The following is a 20,379-nucleotide window of genomic DNA, read 5'->3' on the forward strand; positions in this document are numbered from 1 at the left end:
AGGCAAGTGAGCAAGAGAGTTTGGGAATGTATGAATACTTTTATTACTTGAGAGGAGATTACAACTTAGGTTGCTTGGTGAGGAGCAAATGAACTCCCACCTCATATTTATAGGCCTTTGGCCCTCACAAGAACATTCTAGATGTGTACAGATGTGTGGCCTAGAATAAGTGTTTAGAATCCTCTAAAGAACTATTTACACAATTCTAGAACTATATACAATGTTCAAGACAAGTCTAGAGAATTTTATACAACTCTAGACAAGTCCAGAAAAGGCTAGACAAGTCCACACTAATCTAGAGAATTCTGAAAAGTTCCATACTTATGTGAAGAAGTCTAGAAAGCTCTCGGTCCATGCAGGCTCCATATCATCGTCTGCTGGGCGTCTGTGTGGCGCTTGCGTGGCATAACCTCTTGGTTGCGGGGCGTGACATTCTCCCCCACCTAAGCTCGCAACACCCTTGTCGCTTCTTCTTGCTTGAACCGCTAGATATGCTTCGCGAACTGCCAAAGTTTATCCTAATGCTTCAGCTCACCTCGCTATCTGACATGTTCTTCCATTTTACTAAGTATTCTACATACTTGGGCATACCTCTCCTACTCATCACACGACCTGTAAGGATGCAATCAACTTCTTTATCGAAGGATGTGACAACGGCCGTGGGTGCCCTCTGCAATATGCCCCGAGTAACGTCTTCTATGTCTTCGTGATAAGGCTTGAGCATGCTGACATAGAAGACTAGATGTATCTTCAACTTGGGTGGAAGCTCAACCATGTAGGAGACCTTGCCCACCCACTTGACAATGGGGAATGGGCCCTCATACTTCCTTACTAACCCCTTATGTACGCTTCGGAAGGACTTAAACTGTTGGGGTAGTAGCTTAACCATCACCTGGTCTCCCACTGTGTACTCCACCCCTCTTCGCTTGGTGTCGGCCCACTTTTTCATCTTCTTTGCCGCCTTGTTAAGGTACGCCCTAGCCAAGTTGGACTGCTCGTGCCACCTCTTGGCAAATTTGTAGGCCGTTGGACTCTTACCATCACAAGTCCTAGCAATGGCATTAAGTGTCATAGGTTGCCGTCCGGTATCAACCTCAAAGCGACTGTGATTGGTAGCCTCACTCCGCTCCAAGTTGTAAGAAAACTATACCCCCCCAAGGAGTTTGGTCCAATCTCGCTAGTTGGTACTTACATAGTGCCGCAAATAAAGGTCCAGGTGAGCATTGATGCGCTCCGTCTGCCCATCTGATTGGGGGTGGAAGCTCGTAGAGAAGTTGAGATCCGTCCCCATCTTTTTGAAGAGTCCGTCCAAAACCTACCCGTGAAGCGCTGGTCTCTATCACTGACAATATTTTGCGGAACCCCCCAAAGCTTGACCACCTGGTCAATAAACAACTCTGCTACCCTCTCTGCTGTGTAATCTGCTAGTGCGGGTATGAAGGTGGCATACTTGCTAAATCGATCTACCACTACTATAATGCTCCCACAACCTTCTGACTTGGGCAAGCAAGTAATGAAATCTATAGAGACGCTCTCCCATGGTCTCTCTGGAATAGGCAATGGCTCCAGTAGGCCTGCGGGATGCTGTTGCTCAATCTTGCCTTGTTGGTACACAAAACAAATCCTTACATATGTCTCCACATCATCGTACATTCGAGGCCAATAATATGAATCTTCAAGGAGTGTTAGTGTGCGTCGCATACCTAGGTGACCAGCCCATTTGGTGGCGTGGCACTCCCGTATCAGCTCCTTTCGCAAGTTACCCCACTTGGGCACAAAGAGTCGGTCCCTTGTGGTGAGAAATAAGTTATCCCTTAGCCAAAAGCGTTGAGTCTTTCCTTCCTTAGCCAACTGAATAAAGCTCTTGGCTAGAGGGTCATACTGCAACCCCTCCTTGATCCACTCCATAAGAGGGTGTTGGGGCCGACTAATAGCTGTGAGCTCGACCTTGCGACTAAGCGCATCTGCCACAACATTGGCTTTGCCCGGCTTGTACTCAAAATGATAAGTGAACTCCGCTAGGAAGTCCTGCCATCGTGCTTGTTTGGGGCTAAGCTTTTTCTATGTCTATAAGTAGCTGGTGGCAACATTATCTATCTTGATCACAAATTGTGCCCCGAGCAAGTAGTGCCTCCAAGTACATAGGCAATGGATAACTGCCATCATCTCTTTTTCCTGCACCGTATAATGCCGCTCGATGTCATTGAGCTTGCGGCTCTCATAGGCTATGGGGTGTTCTTCTTGCATCAACACGCCCCCAACAGCAAAGTCTGATGCATCTGTGTGCACCTCATATGTCTTGGAGTGGTCGGGTAAACTAAGTACTGGTTCCTCCGTGACTGCCTTCTTCAAGTCGTCAAATGCCCCCCGGTATGACTCTATCCAACTCCAAGTGCGCGCTTTCTTGAGAAGGTCTATCAATGGGGCTACTCTTGTAGAGTAACCCTTAATAAAGCGGAGGTAGTAATTGACAAGCCCAATAAATGAGCATAGCTCTGTCACCTTAGTGGGCGGCTCCCACTCTTGAATGGCCCTCACATTTACCTCATCCTTCATCAGCTTGCCATCCCGTATCTTATGCCCTAGGAACAATACCTCCTCTTGGGCAAATGAACATTTTTCCGTCTTCACATATAGGTCGTTCTCCCGTAAGACTTGGAAAACCGCCCTCAAGTGATGCACGTGCTCCTCTAAAGTGGTGTTATACACAACAATGGCATCCAGGTACACAACCACAAAATGATCCAAATAGGGATGGAAGAGCTTGTTCATCAAAGTACAGAAAGTAGTAGGTCCATTGGTGAGACCAAATAGCATAACTAGGAATTCATAAGAGCCATACCTCGTCACATATGTAGTCTTAGGCTCATCCTCGTCCGCTATCTGCACCTGATAGTACCCTGAGCGCAAGTCTAGCTTAGTAAAGTAGCGTACTCCACCAAGTTGATCAAAAAGATTAGCAATGAGAGGAATGGGGTACTTGTTCATGATAGTCACCTTGTTTAGCGCCCGGTAGTTTATGCGCATGCGCAAGGACCCTTTCTTCTTCCTCTAGAACAACACCGGTGTGCCATATGGGGCCTTCGAGGGTCAAATATAGCCCGCAATATCTAATAGCTCCTTGAGTTGCCTCCGCAACTCCTATAATTCTAGGGGTGCCATCCGGTAAGGCACCAAATCAGGGGGTTTAGACTCCAGTTCCAGCTCAATCTTATGATCCACCTCCCTCTTAGGTGGAAGCTTCTTGGGCAGTTCCTTAGGCATCATGTTCGTATACTCGTCTAGTATAGCTTGTATCTCCTTAGGCACCTCTTCTTGTGGAGGAGGGATTAACTCATCATCGGGTGTCTCCAGTAACGTAGCAAGGTAGTTAGTCTCTCCTTTCTTAAAGCCCTTCTTGAACTACATAGCTGACAAGGCTTAGGCTTCCAACTTGGCGCCTCGCTCCATCGGCACCATGCATGCTGTGTTGCCTTCCATAATACACATAGTATTAGTGAAAGGAATGGGGAAGGCTCTCACCTTGTCTAAGAATTCCAACCCAAGAACTAGCTTGAATTCGTCCATAGGTACCACCGATAGGTCCATATAGCCACCCCACTCGCCAATGCATGCTTTGACTCCGTGTGCCATGCCATGTATAGTCTTTGCCGCTGAGTTAACTGCCTTCATGGAGCCCCCTTCTTTACTATATTGGAGGCCCAACCTCCTAGCCTCATCAATGCTCACAAAGTTATGGGATGCACCCGTATCCACCAAAGCACGTGTGGGTGTCCCATTGATGCTCGCCTCCACGAACATTAGCCCCTTAGCCGCCACCTTAGGGACTTCAGTTTTAGCCTTGATGGCATTAAGGATTTGCAGTGAACCCATCTGTGCTTCCTCCTGTTGTTGCTCTTCGTAGCAGCTCGTCATGGCATTGAGGGTTTTCCTCTTTGGGCAATCTCTCACCCAATGTGGTCCGTCACATATGAAGCATGAGCCCTTGGGCTTGGATGGTCCCTCCTTATTCTCCCGTCCCTCTTTGCCTCCATAGCCACCACCTGGCTTACGGGACCAATCCTTGTATGGTGCAGCGTCCTTGTCTCCCCCACCTTTGCCAGCCTACCGCCCCTTGTCCTTGTCCTTTGGCTTAAACGAGGGTTCCTTCTTAGAGTTAAAATAAATAAAGGACTCCGCCTCTACAATAGTCGTGGCAAGGTCTTACACGTTGCGCCGCCTCAACTCTGTCTTGGCCCACAACTGAAAACCATCCATGAAGAAGAAAATAAAGTCCTTGTTGGATAAATCCGGGATCTCAAAAGTCAGGTTAGTGAATTCCTTCGCATTGTCCCGAATCGACCCAACTTGTTTTAGCCTTCGGAGTCTGCCCTTGGCTTTGTCCTCAGCATTCTCAGGATAGAAATACTTCTTAATTTCTCTCATAAAATCAGCCCAAGTATCAATAGAGACCGTACCTTTGCCCATGTCTCCATACTTTTTCCTCCACCATAGCATCGCATGGCTGGTGAGGTAGAGTGTTGCCGTGCGTATCTTGATGGTCTCATTTGTCATGCCCATAGCCTCAAAGTATTGCTCCATGCTAAAGAGGAAGTTCTCCAACTCCCTCGCTACCCGGTTCCCACCATAGAACTTAGGCTTGGGAATATCAACCCAGGGTGCTATTACCCCCGTAGTAGCTGTGCCGGATGCCACCACCCGCTTGTACAAGGCCTAATCTGCTCGCATTTTCTCCATTTGCTCACAGAAAGTGCCATGCTCCCGATCAACATAGCCACGTAGGGTGGCAAACTCGCCCAACATAAGTTCCCGAAGTGCTTGGAGCTCCTGCCGAAAGTCACCACTTAGGGCATTGAGGGACCCTTTGACAGCATCCTGGACCTTAACGTCCTCCGATTCTAGCTCGTCCATGTGCTGTTGAGCATCCTCAAGTTGCCCCTTCACGTTGGCCATTGACTCCTCTATGCTTGCCAAACGTGCCTCTAAGCCGACGACGATGTCCTTTGACTTAGCCCTTGTCTTCGGTCAGACTAGAAGGCAACTTAGCTCCCTAACACGCAACTCCTCCTCGTGGACATTAATCAAGTCTGATTGCTCTGCTATAGCTTCCTTCACATAAGGTGTGATGCCTCACGACCTTGGCTCTGATACCAACTATCACGGACTTGGACCTTTCCAAGCTCACGTGCGGCCTTAAACACTTTCAAGCCCCCTTGAAGTGCTAAGTCAGCCTACCTGAGTGTGCTAGCTTAGTGAAGACTAAGGCTAGACAAGTGCTTTGCTTACTTGGGTGTGTAGGAAGAAATTAGGCAAGTGAGCAAGAGAGTTTGGGAATGTAGGAACACTTGTATTACTTGAGAGGAGATTACAACTTAGGTTGCTTGGTGAGGAGCAAATGAACTCCCACCTCTAATTTATAGGCCTTTGGCCCTCACAAAAACATTCTAGATGAGTACAAATGTGTAGCCTAGAATAAGTGTCTAGAATCCTCCAAAGAACTATTTACACAATTTTATAACTATATACAATGTTCAAGACAAGTCTAGAGAATTCTATACAACTCTAGACAAGTCTAGAAAAGGCTAGACAAGTCCACACTAATCTAGAAAATTCTAGAAAGTTCCATATTTGTGTGGAAAAGTCTAGAAAGCTTTCGGTCCATGCAGGCTCTATATCATCGTCTGCTAGGCGTTTGTGCGGCGCCTGCATGGTATAGCCTTTTGGTTGCGGGGCGTGACACAGGGCTCTAAACAATTTATGTGTCAGTTAACCACCAACCAGGAAATGCAAGTGACCAATAATAGGCAAAATACCACCGGCTTAAGGCAAACCACAACTCTTCCTTGTACAAGTAGATTGTTTCTTTCTGTACACAAAGACTAGCATAGCAAGGAGGCCAGAGACCAAAGTTATGAGGTATAAGAGAAGAGGCCGGATCCATCAGAGTTGGTAGTGTGGCAGTAGCAGATGAGGTTCAGTTTATCTAAAGCTGACTTCCACATATATATCGAGCCTTATTATAGTTCTCAAGTCTTTTATTTTCTTTAAAAGATAAGATTAGCTATGTAACGACCTGAACCCGGAGGCCCGAACCGTTAACCAGGTCTTTACTCGAACCCGAGGTTATCTACATCAAACTCATCATTTCTAGCGTCAAACGTCACCTTTTGGGTCATCATTAAGTTTTCATAAGGGCTTAAAACAAATCCCCAAGAGTCGAGAGTAGAATAACAAGAAGGAAGAACAAAATAACCTAAACAGGTGCACTTCGGTCGACCGAAGTGGAGTTTTGGTCGGTCGAAGCAGACCCTCAAGAATCGGTCGGCCGAAATCCTCCATCGGTCGACCGAAAGGTGAGATCCTAAGAGCTAGTAAATGGTTCGGTCGATCGAACCCTATTTTGGTCGACCGAAATAGGAGATCCCGAGAGTTTAAAGATGAATCGGCCGACCGAAATGGCTCTGTCAAGCCTGGAACCTGATGCTGAGATACGGCACTTTGAGAAAGAGAAGAAACTGGAATGGAAACCTTGCAAAAACTCCAAACTTGTCCCATGCAACAAAGAATGAGGTTTTCTACAATCATGGACGAGAGTACAACATATAATCATAGTAGCAAAGTCATACCACATAAAGTTTAGGCATGGAATTTACACCTTGAATAATTTTGCATCAAAATAGAGCTATGGTTCATGGTTAGGTCACTAGGCCATATACAATGGCTTAATTACATTTCCATCCACTAAGGATACAATTGAGTGACCTAGATACAAAATAACAAAATGAAGGGCTTCCAATACTCCGTCAATTCTGTGGGGGATTGTCATCCACCAATTCTTTGCCATTACTTGAAAAATGTTAAGTATAATGGGGTGAGCGAATCGATCAGCAGACGGCACTTAAGACACACCTCTTGTGTCTCCGTAAATCTAAACAAAGAATAGGATAATGGAAAGCGAGATCATATCATGTCGAGAAAATACAACATCATATCCAATCTCAACATAAACAATACGATGCAATGTAAATGCAATGCATGCCGATTTCGTTCCTCATTTTCAACATTCAAATCCGTCACTTTTCAAACCGTTAATGTAACCCCCTTTGGTACCCCCTCAGCACTGAGAGAAGGATTGGCTACTGTCCCTAACCGTTTGTTCCTCCGTAACGTCATTTTGGGCCCAGATAGCTCAACCACGCTAAGGCAATCTCCCTACTTCCCTCTAGGTTACATTAACCTACCGGCCCTTTAATGACTCTGCGGAGACTGGGTTTTCATAAAACCAATTTAATCAAAACTTCTTCCCAAATAACCCCTTTTTCATTTCAAAACACTTGTTCCCATTTCCTTCCCAATGCTATGCATGAATGTTTCATGCTATATGTGTAATAACCCTAGTTTTCAAAAGGATAAAATTGGAATTTAAATTTGTTTCTATGTGTCAAATTGTTTATTGAATAGTGGTTTATTTTGTTTTACTTAAATGAATTATTTTTTTTATTGTTTGTGTTTGTTTGAATTAATTAATTTATTTAAATTTGATTTTGCTTTTCTGTAGTTACATTAATTGTGTTTATGGACTTAGTGTTTAAGAATTTAATTGGCATTATTTGAATTAGTTGCATTTATTACATTAGTGGATTTAACTTGTGTGAAGGTGTGTCCTTAAGTGTTTTTATAATTTTTATTTATTATTATTTTTTTATATAATTGGGTAATTAAGTTAACTAAGTGTCTTTATTTCGTTATTTATTTACAATCTTTTGGAAGTCACGTATGTAGGTGCCGTAGATGACAACTGTGGTTTTGTTTCTATGGGCCGACTGGGGTGGGAATTACAGAGAGAGATAAAGGGAGAAAGTCTAGGGTTTTGCCTTAGGCTAGGGCTGAACCAAGGAGGAGGAGGAGCAGAGGTTGGCTTGTGGGTAAAACCAAGAGCAACAGAGGTGGAACGGTTGTCGGAGATTTCATCGGAAAATTCAGAGACGGTTAAGGCAAGTTCTTTCCTTTCTCTCTCCCGTTGCCTGTGTTCTGTGCATCCTTAGACTGTCTCTAGGGTTTTAATTGATCAATAATTAAATTATACATGTTTGTTATATGCTAAATCAGATGTCTATATGTGTGGAATTATTCTGTTAAAGTTCTGGTACCTCTGGTTTGCAATTTGGAGTGGAAGCATGTTTAATTGGTTAAGGTTTTAAACACTGTAATTGAATTGAACGATTATGAACAAGTCATGGGGATGTTAATGGGATGTTATAAGACCTTAGGTTCAGTTTTGAAGAGGAGCAGAGGGGTTGGAATGGAACTGTAGTTGCAAGATTGTATTCAGTGTTTGATCGTAAAAGCGTGTTAAGACGATTGTTGTTTTTGTTGTTGTTTTAATTCCTACTACTATAGCAAACTGATGGGATGCTACTGGGTGTTAATTAAACTCCTAAGATCAGTTTTAAAGACCAACAAAGTGTTAGGAATAGACCAGAGGTGAAGAGGACGGACTGAAACAAAGCAGGAACGGACTGAAGTTCGCAGAAAGGGAAAGAGACGGCTCCACGGAGGGAGGAGACGGCTCCCCCATGAGTAGAGCCTGCTCTAGAGGAAGTAGAGCAAGCTCTACCTCTAAAAGAGGCGGCACTAGGCAGGTTAGAGCCTGCTCCATTTATTTGGAGAAGGCTCTATGATCCTATTTTGTGTTCTGGGGCTGTTTGTGTGTTGTTTGGTTCGATGGTGGTTTTTCTGAGCTGTGTTTGGGTTAGGGAGATGGATTTATATATTAATTCAAGAAATATTAAAGCCCTAGGATGTATTAATTTATTTATATGCTAAGGTTTTAAACCGTAGGAAAATCTAAGGCAAGACGCAGGCAGTTTACGGACTTAGCGGACCGAAAGGACTTAATTGTGCAAACTGCGTCTGGAAATTAAAAAGAGTTGGAACATGGATTCCAAGCATTATATTATGCTATACTAGAGCCATGTTTAATAAATTAAGGTCTTTATACTCAGGGGTTTAAGTGTGGGAAGGTATACAACAGTGCAGGTTGTTAACGAATGAAAGAAGTTTAATTGTTTTTTTTTAGTTTAGCAATTTAACGGAATATGTATATATTTATAAATCTTGTTGGGGTGCCATGCTAGGATAATTTAATTAACAAGTTTGATCTAGGCATATCCTGGATGTTAATTGTTGAAATACTAAATACTTTTCTAGAATGCATGGACTTAAGCTTGTAATCTTAATTGCGGTAACATTAAGCATTTCACTGCAATTACTTCGATTAGGGTTTGGACTTAAATTGCTGAACTAGTACTTAGGTTCTGTCAATCTAATTGGATGTTGGCCTGGAATTAATTGAAGAATTAAATATATATTTTCTGTCAATTACAGGGATGAATGCTGGAATTTAACTTGACGAATTAGTAAACTTTGTCTTGTTTGATTACATGGATGGATTCTGGATTTGTAGTTGATAACTTATTTAAATTATGTGTTTATCAACTATTTGGATAATGTGGACTTTATTTGATGTACTGCTTATATTGTTGTATCATTTACGGATCATATGCATGGTATGTACTGGTATGGGACGGTGACATACGGAGGGACGGATTAGATCAAAACGCTAATTCCAACCCATTCATACATACGGAATGGATTAACTAAAACAGTTAAATCCTACCTGGTTTCATGTCCTGTCAACTAAAATAGTTGAACGACATATTGGATGGTTGTTTATATTTTCTGTTAATGGGAAGGATAGGGATTTAATTAAAATATTTAAATCCCACTTATATGTTGTGTTTTGGCGACGAATAATTGACCGGCTCAACATTGTATTTGGATGGGTTGTATATACACTTAATGTATGTTAGTTTGTGCGGCTGAACAAGTTGAACGACTAGCTGGATTTCTTATGGTTGGATAGGATCGGACTTTATATATATAATTATGGTACCGCGATCTGAGCTTGAGTCTCATAGTCGACGGTTAGGGAGCGTATATGCAGTAGGATGCGTAGCTAGCTATGTTGGTTGAGGTATACCCTGTTAGGCTTAGGTAGTCATGCCCACTCAGGTGCGTATTGCATGTTACCTTCTATTCAGGTTGAGACCCTCATCATAGTTAGTGAGAGTCCTGTAGTGTGGTTATATGTATATATCTATTTATGGACTATATAGATATGGTTGAGACATCTAGGATGCATCTGCGTATCGGGTCTCTGTTTGGATTGTAGTTAGGATAGAACTTGTTCGTGGGCCTGACCCACTATTATTTTTTAGGTAACGGACAGTTCCAGGTCTTAGAGCTTGTTCGTGCTGAGCAGAGACGTCTACTCATTCTACCGACGATGTAAGAGGTTCTTCATGGTTTAGCAGTGGACTTCTTTTTAGTTGTTCGCTTTCTAGTATTGGCATTTGATTAGGGGTCCACCAGATGGATTCCCGAGTTGTATTATAATTGGAGAAGTTGGATGTAACAGACTAGTTCTTATTTATAAGATTTATTCTGAAGTTTTCAATAAAGGATTTTCATTTAGTTTCTTTCCAGCGAATTTTATTTACTCATGTTTATCTTAATTGTATTCTGTATTCGATTATTGCTAATTGTTTTGATATCCACGGATAGTCGGGCGTGGGCCTGGCTAACCCGCATTCGGAAATCCGGGGGTATCACAATATGGTTCAACATTCTACAACAAATTTAATATTTAACCATACATCATACTATACAAGAATTTCTAAAGGAGTACAACATGGTTTTCTCACACAATATGAACTAAACACATAAACACACTTTCCACTTAGTAGTGTTAACGAGTTATCAAGCACATAAGTATATAAAATCAACAATTAAGCATGCTTTTCACATCAATCTACTCACATACTTAATCATGAATTCCACATGCAAAAATCAAATCATTTTAGAAGTATTCTTCTCAAATTAAGCATGCTTAGTTACGAATAACAAAGATTAATTCACAAGGGGGCAAGAAACTCATGAATTAGAAACCCCTACCTTAAGTTTGCACAAAACCCTCAAAATGGGTCTCAAATTTCAAAATTCCTATGGAGCACCAAATCTGAAATTGCTGGTATGGATTTGAAGGCCTCGTCATGGGCTTCGATTTGCCACAAACAGCTTCCAAAAACTCCAAGTATCGAAGGTGGAATCTAGACTTAAAGTTTGGTACAAAAATGAAAAAGAAAAATGAAGAAGAGAAGAGAGGAAGAGAGGGTTGCGGGAGAGTGAAAGATTTTAGAGACCAAAATGTGGTCTAGTGGCGGGTCCCGCTTATTTTCTTTTCTTTTCTCTTTTTCTTTTGTCTCCATTATACACCACACACAAAAAAAAAAAAATGCACAATTAACATGCAATCAATACATAAAATAATTATAATGCAAATGGACCCAACTAAAATCCCATACGCAAAACGTGAAAAGACTAAATTGCCCTCGAATCAACGAAATTCTGAAAAAACGAAAATGCTGAAAATTGGAAACATCACAAGCTGAGTCACTGTTCTTTATTTAAAGAAAATGAAATAGTCAAGACTTTCAGCACACAATTTAAAAATATGTTGTAGGACTATCACTCTGCTTTGTTTAAACCATTTCCCAAAGGTACCGGTCATGTGTAGTGGATCTAGACACCAAAGTATAGCTTTGCCATGTTGCAAGTAGACCTGTCAATGGTTCGGATTTTGATCCGAATCCAATCCGTTTAGTCGGATATGGATTTAGCATCAAATCCGATAACCTGATAATGATCCGAATCCGATAACCCGATAACTTAACAAATCGGATTTGGATTAGGTTGATCCGATCCGTTAATAATCCGATCCGATTAAAATAATATATTATTATATTTATATTTTATTATATATATATATTATTATTATATATATCATATATCATACGCCCTCCGTCCCAAAATAAGTGTCATACTTTCCTTTTTTATCTGTCCCAAAATAAGTGTCCACCTTCCTTTTTTAAACAATATATTTTACATCTTTTCATATATGCCCTTTGAGTTTTAAATTTCAAATTTGAACATTCATAACTTAAAAGGGTAATTTAGTAACTTTCTAGGGTGATAATGCATGTCCCACATGTCCCCATAAAAATTACTACTCCCCAAACATGACACTAAAATTGGGACGGAGGGAGTATAAGATTTGTATAGATTTAATAATAAAAAATTAAATTAATCACAATGTTATATATATAATACTACCGTGTTTCCACCCTTATAGTAATAAATCTTTTGCCTATTGATTCAAGCCACAAGAACAAAACTCAGGCCACTGTAAAGTCTGTATTGCATTTGTGTTTCCAGTCAGATAATCGCTGGTGAAAGGCAAGTCATCGATCTACTGCCAGAAGGGAGAAGGGGGGGGGGGGGGGGGGTCAGCGACTGCTGGAGTAATTTCTTGTTAGTTATTTTCTCTCTTTTTTTCTTCTATTTGTCCTTTTTCTTTTCTTACAAATGTCCACCCTGTCTTCTATTTTGAAATCATAGATTCATAGCATTCCCTGTATAACTCAAGTACTTTATGTGAGTAAGAAATTTTTCTTTGTGGATTCTTTGATTTAATTAGAAAGCCCTAATTTTCCAGTAAAAGTTACTTCATCATTTTCTTCCTTCTTCACGTTCTTCTTCCATCTCTCCCTCTTTTTCCTTCTTTGATACAAAACCCATTTATCTCTCTCTTTGTTACCCTAATTTTGTATCAATTTGCTTGATTGTGTTTTTGTAAACGGATCGGACATCCGATAGAGTGAATTTCGGATATGGATTGACTATGCAAGAATCTGTCGGATTGCCGGATCGGATCGGATTGCTTATTATGCTTATCGGATTCGGATCGAATTGACCGTGATCCGGTCCATATCCGTTCCATTTACAGGTCTAGTTGCAAGTCAACATACATTAATAATATTGGCTATGCCTACCGAATCCCCCCATCAACTATACTTCAAAGTTTGGGAATTAAGAAACTATATTTCAAGAGAGACTTAAAAGTCGTTCCTAATCTCAAGATGTGCATATTGATGTTGTCATAGATCAATAAAAAGGTCTTATTTCTTTTTTCACAAAATATAAAGAAAATGGATTTAAATTCACTATTATTTCAGCTAAAGAAATTGCTAATGAAATGGAAATAGAACCTGTTTTTTATAAATAAAAAAAAACTTATAATTCGTAGAAAAAAAATAATTTGATGAGAATGTAGATGATAAGCCAACTCAATCAGTCGAAGAATATTCTTTTAGGATCGATTATTTTTTATATATAGTTGATCAAACTATTTCTTCAATTCATAGTAGGTTTGAACAATTTAAAATATATGAAGACATTATTAGTTTTTTGTTTAATTTCAAAAAGCTAAAATCATTAGATGATGATAGTTTGAAAAAATATTGTCATAATTTATATATTGATGGTTTTGATTTATTTTCAGAATTAAAAGTTTTAAAAGAAATTTTATACATAGAAACAAACACTCCAATTGAAATATTAAATTATATTAAAAGATTAGATTCTTTTCCAAATACATGCATTGCTTATAGAGTATTATTGACAATACATATAATTGTTGTGGTAGCAGGAAGAAGTTTTTCGAAATTATAGTTGATAAAATCATATCTACGATCAATTATGTCACAAAAAAAAAAATAAATGGATTGACTATATTGTTTATTGAAAAAGATATTTTAACCACACTTAAATATAAGAATTTAATTAGTAAGTTTGCATCTCAAAAAACAAGAAGGATGATTTTCAATTACTTATTATTTAATAATTAATATATTACATATTATAATATAAAAAGACCACTTTTTTTTTTTTTTTTGCCTAAGGACCGAGTTACATCCAACCGCCCATGGTTATGACCAATAAGGTCAAGCTATGCTCATATGAAATTGTAGAAACTACTACACTTTGTGAATATGCAATCAAAAGGACAAAAGACCATATTTATTGTAATACAAGATTGGTGGTTTTGTCTATGTAATCATTCAAGTTCAGTGTCCATAGAACTTGGAATCAAGACGTGGAGTAAGTAGAACTTCAAGTGGTGTTGCTTTCAGATTTGTGAGTCCTGGGCTTTCGCTCATATCCACATCTTCGTGGGATGGCTTGGCTACATCAAAGCACTGCAGCAAGCTAGCCAGTGTGAGATGCACGGTCTGGAGCGCAAGCGTTATTCCCGCGCACGAGCGCCTCCCTGAGCCAAACGGAAGGTACTCGAAGTTCTGACCCCTCACGTCCACGTCCTTTTGTGTTGTCAGGAACCTCTCCGGCCTGAACTCGAGTGGCTCAGACCACACACTCTCATCCCGGTGAATTTTCCACGCATTCACCATTAGCCGTGTTCCCGCTACCACCTTGTAGCCGCATGACAAGGTGCAGTCTTCCATTGCAGACCGAAGACCAATGAGTGGGGTCGTTGGGTACAATCGCATGGTTTCCTTCACAACAGCTTGGAGGTAGACAAGTTTCGTAATGTCCGATTCGTCCACCTGTCTATCCTTGCCTACGTGGGTGTCGAGCTCAGCTTGTGTCTTCTTCAACACGCGTGGATTGTTTAGAAGTAGAGCTAGGACCCATATGAGAGTAACCATTGTGGTGTCACTTCCTGCTAAGACTAAATTCTGCCAGAAAAAAAGGGCTTAATCAATTGCATGAAAGACAAAATTTGGTGGCTTTCTCTATCCTCATGTTAGTCCAATGAACTAAGAATAAAAATATACAAAAGGACAATGTTGACTTTGAATTTCCCTCTCTTGAGTTCAGAGTTTTACTTGTGAAGTTTTTAATTTGGTGGCTTTCTCTATCTTCACATGTTAGTCCAATGAACTAAGAATAAAAATATACAAAAGGACAATATTGACTTTGAACCACCAGATTTATGGCCTAACGATACAAGATTCTTATTTTTTAAAGGAAGATTAGAGTTCAAACATCAGTGGAGACAATATGTGTGAGTACCAACTAGGAGAAAAAAAAAAAAAAAAAAAAAAAATGTTGACTTTGACCCTTGAATGCAGAGTTTTACCTGTGAAGATTTTAATTTGGTGGCTTTCTCTATCTTCGCAGGTTAGTCCAATGAACTGAGAATAACAATATGCAAAAGGACAATGTTGACTTTCAATTTCTCTATCTTGAATTCAGAGTTTTACCTGTGAAGATTTTAATTTGGTGGCTTTCTCTAGTTAGTCCAATGAACTAAGAATAACAATATGCAAAAGGACAATGTTGACTTTCAATTTCTCTATCTTGAATTCAGAGTTTTATTTATTCCGAAAAATCTTCAAAGTAATCTAAAGTTATCCATATTCACTTGTTAAAAAAGTGTAGGGGCTCCTGATATTATGTGATTCTGAAAGATCATATGTACTTAATCTTACTTTTGTATGAAGAGATTGTTTTTTATTTTTAAATCTGTGATCTAAAGGTCATAATGAAATAATCTTACAAATGTAACTTACAATTTTTTTTTTTAGATTAATTTGAAATATCTGAGATTTACTCCGACTTCTTAACTTTCAAAACTATAGACCTACTTGGTTTGTAACTCTGAAAGCAATTATCAAGAATTCAGATAACAAAAAACTATTTTTCTTAAAGCAAACCTTTTTTACAACTTGGTTTTCAAAAAACATGTTTCAGAATACTAAATCTAAGTAAAATTTTTTTTTATAGTTTTAATTTTTAGAAAACTAATACACGAGAGTTTTTTTTGTATAGTTTTCAATTTTCTGAAAACAGAAAACTATTCTGTGTACAAACCAAGCAGATGCTATACTAAGTTTAGTAGGGATATACCAACGGGAAGTGGTCTAGTGGTATCGGTCTCTTACCTCTCAAAAAGAGATCAAGGGTTCAAGTTTCAAAAGAGATATGTGTGTGTAAGTACTAATTAAGAAAAAAAAGTTTAGTAGGGGTACAACTTACCAGGCATGTAGCCTTGGTGATGGTATCAGCGTCAAATTCAGAAATTTTTGCATTTTCAATAATACTCAGCATCACATCCATGTAATCCTGCTCTCCTTCGCCCTTTCCACCGAGCAGCCTCTTCTGTTTGTGCTCCTCCAACCACCCTCCGATCAGAGCGTCGAGTTCCTTCGCTGTACTCTTCATAGCTTTCTTGTATCCTCCCAAATCCAACCACCCAAGGAACGGAATTTCATCTGAGATCACAAAAACCCCAAACAGCTGAATAAAATCCCTCATAACCTTCTTGTACCTTCGCCTCTCCCCTTCGTCGCAATCATCATTGCTCCCACAGTACCGCTTCCCTCCCACCATTAGCACCGCCGCGTTGAGTGTCAAGTCTGCGAACCATCTCTTCATTTCAACCAAAACTCCACCTTTCGAGCTTCCCTTACTGACCCACAGCTCATACAGTTCTCTTATCGAAGTGTCCACCTCCGAGCCTCTTATGTGCTTGATCATCTCAATCCGTCGGTTAGACAGAAACTCCACCGTGGCTATCTTGCGCATCTCACGCCAGTAAGGACTGTAAGGCGCGAAGCCAAACATGGCGCAGTCATAACCTAATAGCTTTGAAGCAGTTATGCTTGGCCGGGTGGAGAAAACCTTGTCATGGACAGTGAAACACTCTCTGGCCATCTCCCAGCTGCTGATGACCAGACTTTCATGCGAACCGAGCTTTAGAGTGAAGGCCGGTCCGTACTTATCTGACAGAGCTCCCAACAATTTGTGTAACAGCTGACCACCAGCCAGGAGATGCAAGTGGCCTATGATAGGCAAAGCACCACCAGCTTGAGGCACACCATGGCTCTTCCTTCTAGTAGATTGTTTCTTTGTGTACAAAAATACTAGCAAGACAACGAGGCCGGTGACAGAAGTTAGGAGGAAGGGGAGAAGAGGATCCATAATGAGAGTGAGACTCAGTTTGTGTTAGCTAACTCCCATATCTCTGTACTTCTTATAGTTCCTGAGGCGCACATTTTATTTGTAAAATAAGTTTCTACTCGTAGTTTTTAAGTCTTTCATTTTCTCTGAAAGATCAGTGTAGTTTGTCCAAGATGACTCAGATGACTAGGTGCAGTGACGGAGGGAGGGGGGCCAGGGGTGACGATGGCCCCCCAAATTTTTAGCAAAATTTTAGTACTAGTACTAAATTATATATATTAGTAGTCATTTTTTTATATAAAAATTAAATCGGCCCCCCAAATTTTTTGTAAAATCTATTTATGATACTAAATTATAGTTATTAATGATAATTTTTCTAAAAATTAAAGTTGGTTCTTCAAAATTTTTGTAAAACCCTATTTATGATACTAAATTATAGTTACTAATGATGATTTTTATATAAAAATTAAAGCTCGTCTCTCCCAAATTCTAAAAAAAAAAATCTATTTATGGTTTACCTTATGATTATTGAAAGTGGTTTTGTGAATGAAATTATTTATAACTCTTCAAATTCGAATAAACATCTTGCTTTAAAAAATTCAAAATATAGTTAAAAAAATATATATATAGTTACTAATAGAGATTTTTTATATAAAAATTAAATCTTGCCTTTTTCCAAATTCTAAAAAAAAATTCTATTTATGATTTACCTTATAATTATTGAGTGTGGTTTGTGAATGAACTTCTTATTTATTTTTTTCTTTGATAGATATGGTTTGTGAATAAAATTACTTATAACCCTTTAAATTTGAATATATATACTGTTTTAATAAAATCAAAATATAGTAAAATAAATAAATAAATAAATAATAATAACAACTATTATTATGATAATCCTTATTGTAAGCTACTTTATTTATACACACACAATCGCATACATATCATATATATTATTTGTTATGAATTAGAGAAAAGAAAAAAAATTCTGTTGACACTTGAAAACTTCGACTGTTCTTAATTTACCTTATTTTTCTTTTCATATCATCTATAAACACATTCTCTTACTGTTAAAAATGAACTGAAAAAATCACGTAGTATTTTATTTTACTTTTAAAATTTGATTTTATATTAATTAATTTGGCCAACCCCAAATATTTTTTTTCTTACTAGGTGATCTCACAGGTTCTGGAAGATGTCCTCAAATTCAAAGAAGGTGGCTAGAGTCTTGTTCAACATCTGCATTCAAAGTTTACAATTGCTTGGATACTAGCGTCTCCTAACCTAATATTTCAACAAAAACAAAGTAGTGAGAGAGAATGAAAATAGCATCACGTAAGTATGAACTTGGCTTTCAAAAATGAATCAAATAATTACACGACTTTTCATTTTCTTTGAAAGACAAAGGTAACAGCTTTCAAAGAAAATTTCTTCTTCTTTGAAAAGTAAGATTAGCAGTGTATTTGAACCATGCAATTGTTAAGTTTATATTATAGTACTCGAGGCTTCCATTTTCTTTGAAAGATAAGATTAGTTAAAACTTTACTAACACACAATTTAAATATGTTATAGGACCATCACTGTCCTATATTTTAACCATTTGCCAAAGGTCATGTGTGGTGACCCACATGACCAAACATGGCTTAGCTATGGGGCAGATCTTCCAATATGTTCAAAAACATGCATTTTGCAAGTTAATAGACACAAAATATTGGTTATGCCTACCAAAGCCACCCAACCCATCAACAACACTTCAAAGTTTGGGGATCGAGAAACTATATTACAAGAGAGACAACAATCTATTCTCTAGAGTGATTGCAAAAGGAAAATATTTACATATCAAGCAAGGAGGTTTCAAGTCCGAAATGTGAGTCGTACGTAGCGGAATGTATATAGGACAGTTTTTGTTTGTTTTATAAAACAGATCTGTGTCCTAAACTACTTTATTTATTTTATATTTTAGCAATTAAACAGTTAATCACATGCAGATAAAATAAAGTAAAGTATAAAGTTAGAGATGACACCAGGATTTTAGCGAGGAAACCCCAGTTGATAAAATACGTCAATTATTATGGGAAAAACCTCGTGGACTTGTGCAGTCCAAAGTAAACCAATCCACTATGCTTGGAACAAAGTATACTGAACTTTGACTCTGGCTCACACCCTATCGTTCTACATCACACCAACCGCTGACAATCCTCTGGCTTTGCAACTCCTCATCCAACAGCAACTTGATCTCAGACTTACACTTGATATTTGTAAAAGAGTAGCAGGTAGATCAGACAGCACTCCACGAATGCTCCAATCCTTCCAAAGTGTGACTGCGTTTACTTTTGTTCTTCAATCGTCTGAATGATGTAAAAGAAGATCTGCTTCGTCTGATCGATGTTAATACGACTGTATGACCACAATCAGGATTCGAACACCACAATTCTAAACTATGTTTATGTGTATGTGTTCCAGAAAGATATCAGAAAAATCAACTCTAATTTTCTGCACAAATAATCTTCCTAAGGCTTTGAATAATATCTAAATTAGAATGTAAAAGTCATGAATAAACCAATGTATATGACATGGTTTATATAGATTATAGAATGACCTAATCCCTCTGAAAATAAGGTAAATTTTGTGCGTAGGATTTGGTACAATTCTAGACCAACTGGGAAATAAATCAGAATAAGGAAACTGCAATTGTATTGCATACAGGACATCTTGAACCGGTTCAAGTTTGGCAGTGTGTCAAACTTGAACATCTTGAACCGGACTTGAACCGGTTCAAAGTTGGCAGACTTGTGGATTTCGAATTCCTTCAGCCTTGGTTCATTCTACTGAAATTGTAGACTAACATGGAAAGTGTAGAATGTCCAACCTTGTTCATATTCCTTCCTAATGTAGTGTCCTTACGCTTTTCATCACAAACTCTTCAAGTATGGTAAGTTTGAACTCCTTCCCAGTTGTGTAATTCATGTTGAACTCGACGACTTGTAGGACGAGTATTTTAAATTACAACTCAACTTGGACTTGTTATGTCTACGATAATTGCCAATACATAAATAATATCTCACAATCTCCCCCTTTGGCAATATCGTGACAAAACCCTAAAAACAATATTTGTAATCTACCCAAAACAGAAAAGTAAATTACATGATTTGCTTAAAGGTAATAGGAACACTGTTCTTCTTGGATTCAAAACTTGACCTGTTTCCTGCACACTATCAAGCAACAACTACCAGTGAAGTTTAATAAATAGAAATTTAAAAACTCCCCCTGAAGTAAAAATCCAATTATATTTGCTTTAAGTTTTTATCTCTTTGTGATCTCCCCCTTTTTTGTAACAAATTGACAAAGGAGTGAAAAGAATACTAGAACAGTAAATTCCAATTCAAAGAAGTCAATGAAAGCACAATCCGGATAAGCATAATGAAGGTTATGAAAGCATGTTCCAGGAATATCCAAAAACAGAGACAAGTTGTGCAATAATTAAAACAAAACATGATG

General features: G+C 38.8%; 2 protein-coding genes across 2 annotated transcripts; both read right to left on the reverse strand.

Annotated features, from left to right (window-relative positions):
• Positions 1-3,141: 3,141 nt before the first annotated feature.
• LOC132316418 (uncharacterized) lies at positions 3,142-3,915 on the reverse strand. The gene is made up of 2 exons (XM_059814897.1): positions 3,523-3,915; positions 3,142-3,393 (listed from the first exon to the last, which is right to left on the reverse strand). The coding sequence occupies exons 1-2, from the start codon at positions 3,913-3,915 to the stop codon at positions 3,142-3,144; spliced, it is 645 nt and encodes a 214-aa protein (XP_059670880.1).
• A 9,861-nt stretch (positions 3,916-13,776) lies between these two features.
• LOC132266795 (cytochrome P450 CYP82D47-like) lies at positions 13,777-16,965 on the reverse strand. The gene is made up of 2 exons (XM_059767775.1): positions 15,961-16,965; positions 13,777-14,657 (listed from the first exon to the last, which is right to left on the reverse strand). The coding sequence occupies exons 1-2, from the start codon at positions 16,903-16,905 to the stop codon at positions 14,028-14,030; spliced, it is 1,575 nt and encodes a 524-aa protein (XP_059623758.1). The 5' UTR covers positions 16,906-16,965; the 3' UTR covers positions 13,777-14,027.
• Positions 16,966-20,379: the final 3,414 nt, after the last annotated feature.

This window comes from Cornus florida, unplaced genomic scaffold (assembly GCF_030987335.1).
Source record: "Cornus florida cultivar Cherokee Brave unplaced genomic scaffold, ASM3098733v1 CherokeeBrave_3.0.0_Hap2_Chr07, whole genome shotgun sequence".
NCBI classification, from domain to species: domain Eukaryota; kingdom Viridiplantae; phylum Streptophyta; class Magnoliopsida; order Cornales; family Cornaceae; genus Cornus; species Cornus florida.

What these genes read in the sequence shown, in the direction of transcription:
- LOC132316418 (XM_059814897.1), bottom strand. Translation starts at nt 3,915, where the DNA reads ATGACGAGCTGCTACGAAGAGCAACAACAGGAGGAAGCACAGATGGGT. An exon ending in GGTTGGAATTCTTAGACAAG is followed by an intron (nt 3,394 to 3,522) that starts GTGAGAGCCTTC and finishes TAGTTCAAGAAG; the next exon opens with GGCTTTAAGAAAGGAGAGAC.
- LOC132266795 (XM_059767775.1), bottom strand. Translation starts at nt 16,905, where the DNA reads ATGGATCCTCTTCTCCCCTTCCTCCTAACTTCTGTCACCGGCCTCGTT. An exon ending in TCACCAAGGCTACATGCCTG is followed by an intron (nt 14,658 to 15,960) that starts GTAAGTTGTACC and finishes TTTTTCTGGCAG; the next exon opens with AATTTAGTCTTAGCAGGAAG.